Source organism: Antedon bifida, chromosome 3 (assembly GCF_963402885.1).
Source record: "Antedon bifida chromosome 3, ecAntBifi1.1, whole genome shotgun sequence".
NCBI classification, from domain to species: domain Eukaryota; kingdom Metazoa; phylum Echinodermata; class Crinoidea; order Comatulida; family Antedonidae; genus Antedon; species Antedon bifida.
In genome coordinates this window covers 34,424,888-34,437,409 of record NC_136228.1, presented here as the reverse complement: position 1 = coordinate 34,437,409, position 12,522 = coordinate 34,424,888, and the positions used below count along the sequence as shown (strand labels likewise).

General features: G+C 32.0%; 2 protein-coding genes across 2 annotated transcripts in view; both read left to right on the top strand.

Moving 5' to 3' along the window:
* The first annotated feature begins 191 nt into the window (after positions 1 to 191).
* LOC144838423 (F-box/WD repeat-containing protein 4-like) lies at positions 192 to 4,904 on the top strand. Its single transcript, XM_078693773.1, has 9 exons — positions 192 to 303; positions 886 to 1,079; positions 1,358 to 1,453; positions 1,997 to 2,179; positions 2,557 to 2,787; positions 2,955 to 3,020; positions 3,262 to 3,399; positions 4,004 to 4,145; positions 4,405 to 4,904. Exons 2-9 carry the CDS (start codon positions 886 to 888, stop codon positions 4,522 to 4,524), a joined length of 1,170 nt encoding a protein of 389 aa, XP_078549899.1. The 5' UTR covers positions 192 to 303; the 3' UTR covers positions 4,525 to 4,904.
* Positions 4,905 to 5,669: 765 nt separating this feature from the next.
* Positions 5,670 to 12,522, top strand: part of LOC144838419 (fibroblast growth factor receptor-like) — a 96,837-nt gene continuing 89,984 nt past the window's right edge. The window contains exon 1 of the mRNA XM_078693763.1: positions 5,670 to 5,685. The gene's annotated coding sequence lies outside the window, so the exon portion shown is untranslated. The remainder of the gene's footprint in view (positions 5,686 to 12,522) is intronic.

Genomic DNA, 12,522 nt, shown 5'->3' with positions numbered 1-12,522 from the left:
CAAAGATATTCTTTAATGATTATAATAGACTACAAACCATAGATAGCAAGCCGGATTATTATTTTCTCTATGTGTACACACCAGTGAGGTAAAGCCGAAGGCTATATCAAATCTTTGGTACACACCCCATGCTACCACTAGAGAGAGCAGCCGAGAGAGGGAGCCTTTTAAAAAATGTGTCTACTGCCACCACACGATCGATTGCATAATCGTTATTTCACAATTGTAATAACAAATACATGACTCATGAATGTGTAGAAATCTTATCAACAACTGTCACTAACTGTTTTAAATGCTATTTTGGTAAGTTAAGATACATTATTATAAATTATGTCTATTAGGTGTATAGATCTTATTAATGTTATGCATTATTATAATAATATAGTAAGCTAGGCCCTAGTTAGTAATAGTATAGCCTAGTAGGCATGTCGTGTCCGCGTACAGAGTACACTCACGTCCTACTATACCATACTATTACTAGGCTATGCTAGCTGATATTTTATTTATCTAGGCCTATACTTTTATACTAGTTATACTAGTACTACTTATATCTAGGCCTATATTTCAAATAGAAAAACACACCTAGCCTTTAGTTAGGCCTGCTTAACTATTGTAAGCATAATATAACAATACAACAACATTCATGGAAGTGATTAAATGGAGTTGAAGGACAAAGTATTATTGATTGTTAGCAACTTTTCTACCCCACTGCCTAGCCACTATACATCATTTCAAAGGCCTTTCAAATAGCATTATGTCATAAATACCCTGTTGAAATAAAGACTGCAAGATCTTCCAAATAGCATAGCATGTTGACAGTTGAATAAATAAATTCTGTTTTAAAAATTTCAATTTACGAATTAAAGCTTTGCCTTATTCCTATAGATGATGACTACGTGTTCGTTATTAGACTTAAATAAGGACGTGCTGTTCCTGCTTGCATCGTATTTATCCATAAAAGACCTTGGAAGACTCTCGCAAGTATGTCGGCAACTTCGTTTATTCTGCAACCAAGATGCTGTTTGGAGAAATGACAATAAAAAGAGGCTTCTAGCTACAAGTTCAAAGGGCAAAGGAAAGTAAGTTTATAATTTAAGTAAATCATCTGGGAGACACCCCATTATAATAATAATAATTTTAATTTGAAATAAGAGGTGTTTTTTCTATAAAATTTATGATAGATTTGTCTGTATTTATTGTCTTTTTTATGATAGTCCACCAGTCGGATTTTTGATGATTGTCTGAAAAGTAGTATACCATATGTGCCAAAATCTTTTTACTAATATTAAGTCAAAACCTAGACTAAATTTATGATAATCAAGAATTAATACTGCATAATATTTCACTTTCATTCCAGATATCCAAAACTGAATCTGAAGGAGATATGTAGAATTTCAAGAAATTGGGAGAATGGACTGATGAAAGATGTACAACTAATTAAGTTAAAGACACAGTAAGTACGCAATAATAAAATATTTTAACTGATATACAGTCAACTCATGTATACCAGACTCTCTGAAAACCAGAAACTCTCCCAAAACCAAAAGGTGTCCGGTATTGGGAGAGTTGTATTGAATTCATAAAAACTAGAATAATAATAATATCCTGGATTTATATAGCGCCTAATGTTGTGAAACCTCTAAGCGCTGAACATTATTACCCCAGTCATTTTTTCCTGATCAAACACGTATGGACATACTCCCATAATGCAGCTAGTAATCAGCGCAAAGTTGTGTCTTGATCTAACCGGGTTCCCATTTATACACCTGGGTGGAGAGAGGCAAACGTAAGTAAAGTATCTTGCCTAAGGATACAAGCAATGCGGCGGGAGTTGGATTCGAACCTCGATCTCACAATCAGTAGTCGAACGTCCAACACACTGCGCCACACGAAACAAGAACACAGTGGATACACAAGAATAAGTTGTTATCTCAAGAGATATGAATGTGAATTTAACTTTTTAGCATACTTACTTTTGTTTGTTTACTTCATACAGACTGCTGCCACATTTGCAACTTTATAAAGATCAACTGTATGTGAGCCACGGAGAAAGCGTTCATTGTTATCGAATTAAAAACAATGGCAACATTTCAAAGAACCCCGTCTTAGTGTGTTCCAAGCATGTACATGACATATGCCAATTTGTGGTTAAAGATGGCCACATTGTTACTGGGGCAAGGTATGATATCATTACAGTTTATAAAGCTCTGTTTACACTATCAAAGTTTATGTGACAAAAAATGTGATATGCCCAAATATGGACATGATTATGCCATATCACTACCTTATTTGGGTATATCACTACCATATTTGGACACATCACACTTTGTATGTAGACAGAGCTTTATAAAATCAATAGAAAGTGAGTTGTGGAGCTGTTGGTGAGGGTTTACATGCTTGGCTTCCAATCCCAAGGTCCAGGGTTCGATCCTGACGACTTTTTCTACTCCATTTCGTAAGTCTTAAATTATTGTACTCTTGGTTAATTTTGATTGTAAATGTAAATTTATTGTTTTTGTTTTCCAAACCTAGATACCTTGTTTTTATATCTTACAGAGACCATCAAATAAACATTTGGAAGCTAACCAGAGGACCAAATGTCCAGTTTGTCCGCACTCTGAGTGGTCATTCGCTTAAAGTTAACTGTGTTGATACACATGACGGCATGGTATTATCAGGGTCAGCTGACAAATCATGGCGCTTGTGGTCATTGGAGCATGACCGATGTCTGTTGGAGAGCGAAATGTCAGATAGGGTACTTTCTGTTGCAATAAATCCCTGGAATAAGTAAGTTACCAAGTACTTACTGTAAAATGAAGTGAACTTATCTAAACTAAACTAACTTACCAGTTAAATTGTTGCACCTACATTTTGATTCTAGAACTGTTCTAGAATCAAATGTAGGTCAACTCTTTTTGTTTTTAATTTAACTCTAATCTGATTTTGTTTTTCAGGAATATTATTACTGGTACGTCATGTATTAATGACCACAAACCACTTGATATATGGAATATTGAAAAGTAAGAACGTTTTAGTTGTATATATATAGATTAGTGCGGCCCATCCAATAATGTATTAATTAAATAAAATGTATCATTCCATTCAGTAGTACAGTAGTTCTAATAAACTTGGTTCTAGTGAGAGGCTGGTAACTATATTAGGTGTTAAATCATCCAATATTCTCCCCATCATAAATTAATTATTTGTAAAATACTAAATAACTAGTTTCTTTGAAAACAAGTTTGTTTGTGTATTTTTCAGTGGTAAACACATGTTGACACTTGGTAGTAACTTCAAGATGGGGGCAGGTATTTTAGATGTGCAATATGAGGATGCGAATACGGTACTGTCATGTGGTTATGATACATACCTAAGAATATGGGATACAAGATCTAGTAGGTATGTAGAATGGGAACGAGTAGGTATGTAGAATACGGTACTGTCTTGTGGTTATGATACATACCTAAGAATATGGGATACAAGATCTAGTAGGTATGTAGAATGGGAACGAGTAGGTATGTAGAATACGGTACTGTCTTGTGGTTATGATACATACCTAAGAATATGGGATACAAGATCTAGTAGGTATGTAGAATGGGAACGAGTAGGTATGTAGAATATGGTACTGTCTTGTGGTTATGATACATACCTAAGAATATGGGATAAAAGATCAAGTAGGTATGTAGAATGGGAACGAGTAGGTATGTAGAATACGGTACTGTCTTGTGGTTATGATACATACCTAAGAATATGGGATAAAAGATCAAGTAGGTATGTAGAATGGGAACGAGTAGGTATGTAGAATATGGTACTGTCTTGTGGTTATGATACATACCTAAGAATATGGGATACAAGGTCAAGTAGGTATGTAGAATGGGAATGAGTAGGTATGTAGAATGGAGTATGTGTGTGTTATGTCTAGGCTACAGCTAAATGGTTTGTTATTTTAATGTTTAACTATTAATTAATTAATTTGCAAATAACTATTATACTTGCATTTCAGATCATGCGTTAGAGAATATGAAGAGGTGGATGACAATGCTCTGTATTGTTTACAAAGTAATGGCGGGTATCTCATAGCAACTGGCTCAAATCGATTTGGCGTTGTCAGGTTATGGGACAAACGGATGACAGAGTGTTTAAGTGTGAGTAAATCTAACTGCCACTAACATCATGTTGATTTTTCTGGGGGACTAAAACTAGTTTGACAAAAAAGTGTGATGTGTCCAAATATGGTAGTTATGTGATATTATCGTGTCCATATATGGGCACATCACATTTTTTTGTAACATAAATTTTGATAGTGTAGACAGAGCTTTAGGATTATACTCTTGATAATACTTTGTTCTTCCAAGATTAGACCTATATGTTTTTATAAATTCATTTATATCATTCATTTTGCAGAAATTTTACATTGGAAACAAGAAAAGTGGTTCTGTTTATTCATTGCAATTCAATCTTACAAATATATATGCAAGTTTATCCCATTCCATTCAGACGTTGGATTTCTCCGACTCCAGATAACACTGAATTATAATAAGAATATATTTATTTTAATATAATAGTATTTAATGCAAAGTTTATAAATATTAATTGTTTTTAAACTAATATTAGATCATTGTAAGGTTTTTTTTAAATCCAAATTTAACTTTTGGGCTAATATTAAAGCATGGTATACAGTAGTATTATATTTGTGCAGTACATTGACAAAGTATTTTTAAAAATTTGATTTGAGGGATTACAAAGTTGGTATCTGATGAATATTATTAATACTATTCATCATGATACATGATTTTACATTTTAATAAAGATATAACATTCTTATAATACTAAATATAACTTAAGGCCAGAAAACTTAAATAGGATGGTGATAATAATAGAAAAAATAAATCATTTTTAACTGTAATTACGTTTATTTGTATGCTGTAAAAATTGTTATTTGTAAAACTTGTTTGGCGCCCTCTATACCCATGAAAATATTTATACTTTTTTTTGTTGACCACGTGTGTCGCGGGTGATTTGAACGGTCAGACAAGGCTAGGCCTATAGGTGTGGAGGCGAGGTGGTAGCCTAGGTAGGTGTATTTAATCAATATATTTAATAATAATTATGTTAATTGAATGGCCTAACCTTAACTGAAATGCTAATGCAAAAAGTATCTCTAATTTAAAAAGAGCCTAGAGGCCCAGCTAGCCTAGCTAGCCTAGGCCTACCTAAACTGGCTAGCCTGCCCTAGGCCTAGGCTAGCTACACTAGGCCTACCTAAACGTCCAGCCAGCAGAGAGGGAGGGCCCTCTATCTAGTCGCTCTACTAGGCTAGGGCCGGCCGAGCTAGGCTAGACCCACCAGGGCAATATAGTCCTACTTTAATAACCTATTATTGCCTAATCTGCCTAGGCTAGGCCCTAGCCTAGTGATTATGGCTAATTAATGAGCCACCAAATTATAACAATGTAGCTTAATAATAAAGTAGCCTTGTCTAGGCCTTTCTATGTTTGGTTTATAGAACCAAAGGGATGAAAATATTAATAAAATATTGTTTCAAGCTAGATAGAGGCCTAGCTAGCTTATAATATATGTATGCACACACCACAATTTTCTTATGTAGATTTCTTTTATTTAATTTTGTTTCAGTTTAGTTCACTCTTTCTATCATATCTCCTGCCTTCTTCAAGTCAAGTAAAGGTAAGAAGATTCAATATTTCAATAAACCGTTTATACCTTGGGAATGATGGAAGAAGAAAATGAATACAGGTTTAAAAACCTTTTTATGTGAAATGCTGGATACTTGATTGATTTAAGTCATGAATGTTCTGGGTGGAGGTGTGCAGGAACACCAACCCTGTATAGGTCTACAGCTACATCTCTGTGGTGCTAAATTCTGTTGTAATGAAAATTGTAATTCACTTTTCTTGTGACAATTCATCAATTATTGAAATCTTTAGTATTTAATAAGGTTAAACCTAGGAGTCATGTCGATTTAATTGCATAAAAGCTTTGAAAGTGTATCGATGGGCCTGTCCTACTTCAAAAAAAGATTGCACATATTAGATTGTTTAAAATTCTGCAGTTCTGTTTATAACAAGTCTACTATTATTAAAAGCATTAATCTAAACAAGTATCATTCCATTGTTGTTCTGTAATAAAATGTTAATACTTATCAATAACATAAGGCAAGCTAGTTATATGACCTTATTTGGAAATCATGAATATTCATTAGGTTAATATTAGTAACATATTCTTGGCATTTAGCAGGCACATAGATAAGTACAACCTAATACATTCATAATATAAATATTTATAAACCGTGGTAAAGACGTTAATGTAACTAATGTTTACAACATGAGTTAATGGCATCATGTTATAAGGAGCAGATTAATGTGTTAAACAGGAGCATTTATAGTGAAAACAGATTGCTTTTAGTTCAAATAAAGTTTACAAAATAAGTAAAGTATTCCTATATGCAACAACTGAGTCATTATTTCATTTAAAAACAGGATTTTTTGTATTTATGCCCTTTTAAAACCTTCCTAACTAGTACAATTCAGGTCCTTGTATGGAAGCATGCAATAGCAACCATTTGGAAATTATTTGTTTATATATATTACATATATTTTTCCATGTTATTAAACAAAACCATGGAACAAAACATACAACAAAAGCACACTCTTACAATATAAGGATCAAGTCAAGTCAAGTATCATTTATTGTCATTTGTTTTAAGAAAAAAACATAGAAATTTTGTTTGCTCTGTTGGCGGAGCACAATATCCAACGGACACAACACAAACTCAAAAAAAAACATTACAAAAAGTGTCTACATCATGTTTAAGGCTCTAATAGCTCCTGGAAAGAAACTATTTGTAAATCGTGCCTTATTGGCCTTAATAGAACGAAATCGCCGACCGCTGCACATCAACTGGAACATACTAGAGGCCGGATGAAATTGATTATCTTTGATAGCCACTGCCTTTTTCAGAAGACGATCCGAAAAAATGTTCTCCAAAGGCAATTGTGCAGATCCAATTATACGCGATGTGGTCTTGACTATTCTATTTAGGTCACGCTTTTCATTTTCGGTATTAATAATAATAAAATAGATATTATCTCTGCCTAGCATAGATCAACATAATATTGTCTATTAATTAGGGCATTTGGAGTTGACTGTAAGCTGCCTAATTTAAAACAGAAAACGTTCCTGTTTTTCAATTAATACATTTGATTGAAAAGTACAGTGCCTGTAATATGAAATTGCTTTAAAGATCTTTTAACAATGGTGTATAGCGCCCTCATATGGAATAAAAGGGGAAAAAAGATTACTAATACTTGTTAATTTGAATAAATACCAATAAATATTTAAAGTTTTTTTCTCATAAAAACATAATTGTATACACTTTACTTTAGATGTCTAATTATTTATATGAGTCAGATGGTGTGATATATAACACATTACATAATAACAGTAAACATTGAAGCCCAGTTAACCCAGTTATAAGCTCAGTTAACCCAGTTATAAACCCAGTTGTAAGCCCAATTTAACATTATCTGACAATTTTGGTTTTTTTTTTATATACTGTAACAGTAGGGAAATTTCATGTATTTTAAATGATAGTTAATACAGTACAGTATTGAACACAAATACTGTAGAAATAAAAACCTAGGACTCATAATTGAAAGTAATTTTCTGTCTTTAAACAATATTATTTAAACACCTGTTTCTCTCTCTCTGATTGATTTCTTTTTATCCTTCTTTCATTGTAGGCCTACTGTATATTTATATATATATATATTTATTTTTTATATCTTTGTTAATTTTGTGTTTTTATAGTTTATTTTGTATTTACTGTTTGTATTGTTTGAGGGTCCCTAATGATCAGCTGATGCTGGATGGACCACCCTCATAAAATATTGTTAAAATAAAATAAGAAAGCTAACGACAAAAGTTCAATAGCCTACAGTGTCAGGATTGAAAAGGCATAAAAGATGAACTACAAGCCTTGCAATGATCTTCTGTACTACAATTGTTTGTTTTAACATGTCCCTAGATTTATATGTGTTTCCCTAGACCCATTTACAGTGCTTTAATTTAGTAGTGGCCTCTTAGAAAAATAAATACAGTTTTTTATGTGTCTAAGGCATGATGTAAGTATACACCATTTGCTACACACATAACTATTGTAATTTTAAATGGACACTAATAAAAAGAAGTAGACCTACCATATGAGAAACTTCTTGGTGGGAATACTGTAGGCGTATTTTTGAATATTTATTACAAAAAGTCTGTTTATGCACCTTGATCTCTAGCTAGTATAAGTTAATAGTCAGTAGGAGGAAGAACACAAAACAACTAAAGCTCTATCTACACTATCAAACTTTAAGTGACAAAAAATGTGATGTGCCAAATATGGTAGTGATATGCTTAAATATGGTAGTGATATGCTTAAATATGGTAGTGATATGACATCATATTTTGTCACATAAAGTTTGATAGTGTAGAAAGAGCTTAACAACATTATGAATTGTAATGTCAATAATTTATCAGTAATTATATATCATTAAATTTGATAGACATATTCTGCTGATGATGTAATTAAATGTTAAAATATTTAATAATTCTAACATGATAGTATGTTTTCCCTGTGGCAGGGTTTTGAAATAGGAGAGGAAGTGAGAGGGGGCATCTTGTTGCTTGGATGGGCTTAAAAGTTCTGTCTTAATTAAGAGGACGGCGACGCATAGGATGCCAAGAGGGAGTCTTTTACATATTTGACTAAAATTGCCAGCATCTATGTAGATCATGTGTGTTAAGTTTTCATCTTGGCTTGCGACGACGTCAATTTGGTTATTTACTAGAATCCTCAGAGACACCACTTCTGCTTTGTTAAATTAGAACAGATCATGTATAATTTTAAATTTACTACATACTGCTGATGGAAATCACAGGTCGGGTCACAAATAAAATGTTTTTGTGAGTGTGTAAATGTGAACAAAAATAGCAATATAACAGCTGTACAACATTTTGTTACATTGTAGAGGCCTCCTACATGATCAGTTATATTTGCTTCAGATTGCCCTTCAAGTAAATTAATGTCATTAATTAATTAAAAACTAATCATAAATTGCTTAGCAACCTAATGACCATTTGAAATGAATGCTACGTTCTGGCCTAGAATCCTGCTGTTTGATAAGAATGTCCGACTGTCAACTTCATAACAAAATATTTTGATGGACGCTTGTCCTTTGTCATACTGACAGTGAATGCCTCAACAAATACAGTACAGTTGAACGATATCCCATCTTTACCGAAATACTGTACTATAATATATATTATTTGAATTATTTAAATACTATTTGTCCATTATCATAATAAAATAACAATAGAAATTCTTCTTAAAGATTGGTAAATATTAGTATGATAAAAATATATATATAAACAAAAAATTTAAATATAGAATACATAAACATTTTTGTACCAAGTCTATTTAATTGTTTGTGAAGCTATGGATATTTTGAGGGACCACAGAGGACTAGTTATATACAGTATTATCAATCAATATGTAAATAAATATGTATCTGGAATATTTTCTTTTTCTATTTCATGTACAGCTACAGAGCTATCAAATATCTGTTATGCCATATATTTTAATTTATTGGTTGTATTCTAGGATTATTTAACTGTTTTATAACAATTATTATATTAAAAATCCAAAGGCAAATTACTGAAAAAAATGACAATGCTGTGGCTGGATCTCAATGGAGATCTGTATCTGTATCCCGTCCGTAAACGAACAAACTCCATCTCTGGTTATCGCGTATGTTGGTTAGGATTAATTTAGGACACAGCGCAAGCCCTTCAATTTAGACTACAAAAGATATGTATATATCACAGGTACTACTACGGTACTGTATCTGTATCCGTAACGTACAAACACCATCTCTGGTTATCGCGTACGTTGGTAATAGTACGATAATAATAATACGATATACAAAGTAAAATTAGCAAAAAGCTAAATCAAAACGATAAAGTTAAACAGCCAGAAAAAAAAATTAGCAAATGCTAGCCCTTCATCAGTGCAAGGCTATTAATACAGTTTAAAGTTCACTAGAACAAGTACAATATCCAGAAATAAGTTAAAACTAGTTACAAACCACCAATTGCGTATGTTTTATGATTACACAGTTGATTCAAAATAGAAACAACTGGAATGCTATTGTTCTTAAGATTCTTGACATTGTAAATTACCCCATTACTAAACATGTGAAGGATACACATCCCTAGCCACCATACAGTCGCCAAATAATTTGTTATAAATAAACTATAAGATTAAACACTTGTTATAACATACAACATCCTTAAAATAGGTGGATCATTGGCCTACTGTTTCTTTGTCTTCTTGAAAATAATTTATATTATCATATATCACAATTTATTCTATTAATAAAAGGATGATTTTTTATTTATGCTTTGAATTTTGTTACTTCACTTTGTAGGCACTTTTGTGCTCAAAATTTAAATTGTTTTGTGTTTTCACTATAAAATTAATATATCTTATATAATATTAAATTATTAGAGAATCTTATAAAATGGCAAAACAGGTGAAATCTGTCAGTAATAAAAGTAAGTGCTTAATTTTAAGCAATAAGCTTAAGGGTCTCTTTACTCATATTGCACTTCTAGTTAATTCGGCACTGAATGGAAAAGTACTTATTTGGTTTTTTTTGCTTATTCATTCATAAATAAATGTTTTATCCAGTGAGTATTAAGCTCTGTCTACACTATCAAACTAGTCTGACAAAAAAAGTGTGATGTGCCCAAATATGGTAGTGATATGACATCATCATGTCCATATGGGAATATTTTTGATAGTGTAGACAGAGCTTTAAGGTTAAAATTTACATTTGCTTTGTGATAAAAAAAAAATAAATACAGTATACTGCTTTAGCGCTATTCACATTATTATTATGATGAGTCTCAAACATTGAAATCATGTGATCATTAGATAGATGACCAATAACACTAATATTCAGATCCTGTCGAGAACAACACTAGTTTTTAAAACGATATTGGCTGCAGTATGATCATTGGCTATGATTATTAGCTAATAAAATAGGTACGGTAGTTTCTAGTTAATTTCCTGAGAACAGAGAACTATTCACATGAACAACATAGTGGTAACATTTATGTAACTTTTTCACCTCGGTATAAGATGACTTAACAAACAGCCAACAAAGTTTAAAAATACATTTTTTTTCTAAAGAATATAGATTTCACGGTCAGAATTGCTTTGTACTTTGTTTTGTTTGTCATCAAATGTATTACCAGTTGTTTTCTGGTCACGCTTATTCTACTCACAGCAGCAGCTTCTCATCATGGGGGAGTTACTTATCGGAAGTAATAGTTTTACACTTGTGATTTCACAGTCTCTGTCTTTCTCATTACCCACACAATTAATGTTATCGCCCACAGCTTTATATTTGAGAGTATTTTTAAAAAGTTGTGTGGTTTTAGAGATTGAAACTTATGTAAAAGGAAATAACATCTATTATCATTAAATGGCTGTAAGCTAGTGAAGGCAGTGTGGGCTGCTGCCGTTAGTTGAATGATTTGATGTTCTTTAAAGTACTTTTTTCCACGAGTATTGTCCATTAAAATGAATAAGTTTAGGCTTAGTCATACAGTTGCTGAAAATGAAACATATGTTGCAATTTTCTTATTTTCAGCTCTATTTTATTTTTGTTATTTTTAGATATTTCTGAGAAGTAAGAAGCACAAATATTTCTTGAAATTTTCTCATTTTCAGCTCTGTTTTATTCTTGTTATTTAAAGAATAAATTTTATTTTTTAGATATTTCTGAGAAGTATGAAGCACAAGTATTGATTATTTAAATTGTTTGTAACTGTAATGGCTATATGATTAATAGTATTATTGACCAGTTAATAGTTATTGGCCAGTAGTTATTATTGGCCAGTTAATAGTTATTATTAGCCAATTAATAGTTATTATTGGCCAGTTAATATTTATTCGTCATCAAAATCTTTGTCGTGATCTACTGTCATCAATATCTGCATCATCATTAATAATCAGTCATTATCGTTATCATGATCATCGTCAAAACCAGCATATAAATGTAACTATAATTGGAACATTTTAACATTTTAAATATGCCTTTAAGGGTTCATTACACTTTGTCTACACTATCAAACTAGTTTGACAAAAAAACTTTGACGTGCCCAAATATGGTAGTGATATACCCAAAAATGGTAGCGATATGATGTCATCATGTCCATATATGGACACTTCACATTTTTTTGTCACAAAGTTTGATAGTGTAGACAGAGCTTAAGATGTACGAAAATAATGATGATGTACTGTTTGATCTGTTATCATTGCTGCTTGGTCACTGTCACTCTTACTCCAGAAAATTGACTTCAACGCCTTGTTTATTGCTGATTTGTCATTTTTGTTTACTTTCTTTAAAGCCCTAATGAAAGGTCACCTCATAAAACATCATGTAAAATAAA

Excerpts from the sequence above, each read along its gene's own strand:
- LOC144838423 (XM_078693773.1), top strand. The coding sequence starts at position 886 with ATGATGACTACGTGTTCGTTATTAGACTTAAATAAGGACGTGCTGTTC. Across the intron at positions 1,454-1,996 it reads CTAATTAAGTTAAAGACACA|ACTGCTGCCACATTTGCAAC; the intron begins GTAAGTACGCAA and ends TACTTCATACAG. Across the intron at positions 4,146-4,404 it reads GGATGACAGAGTGTTTAAGT|AAATTTTACATTGGAAACAA; the intron begins GTGAGTAAATCT and ends TTCATTTTGCAG.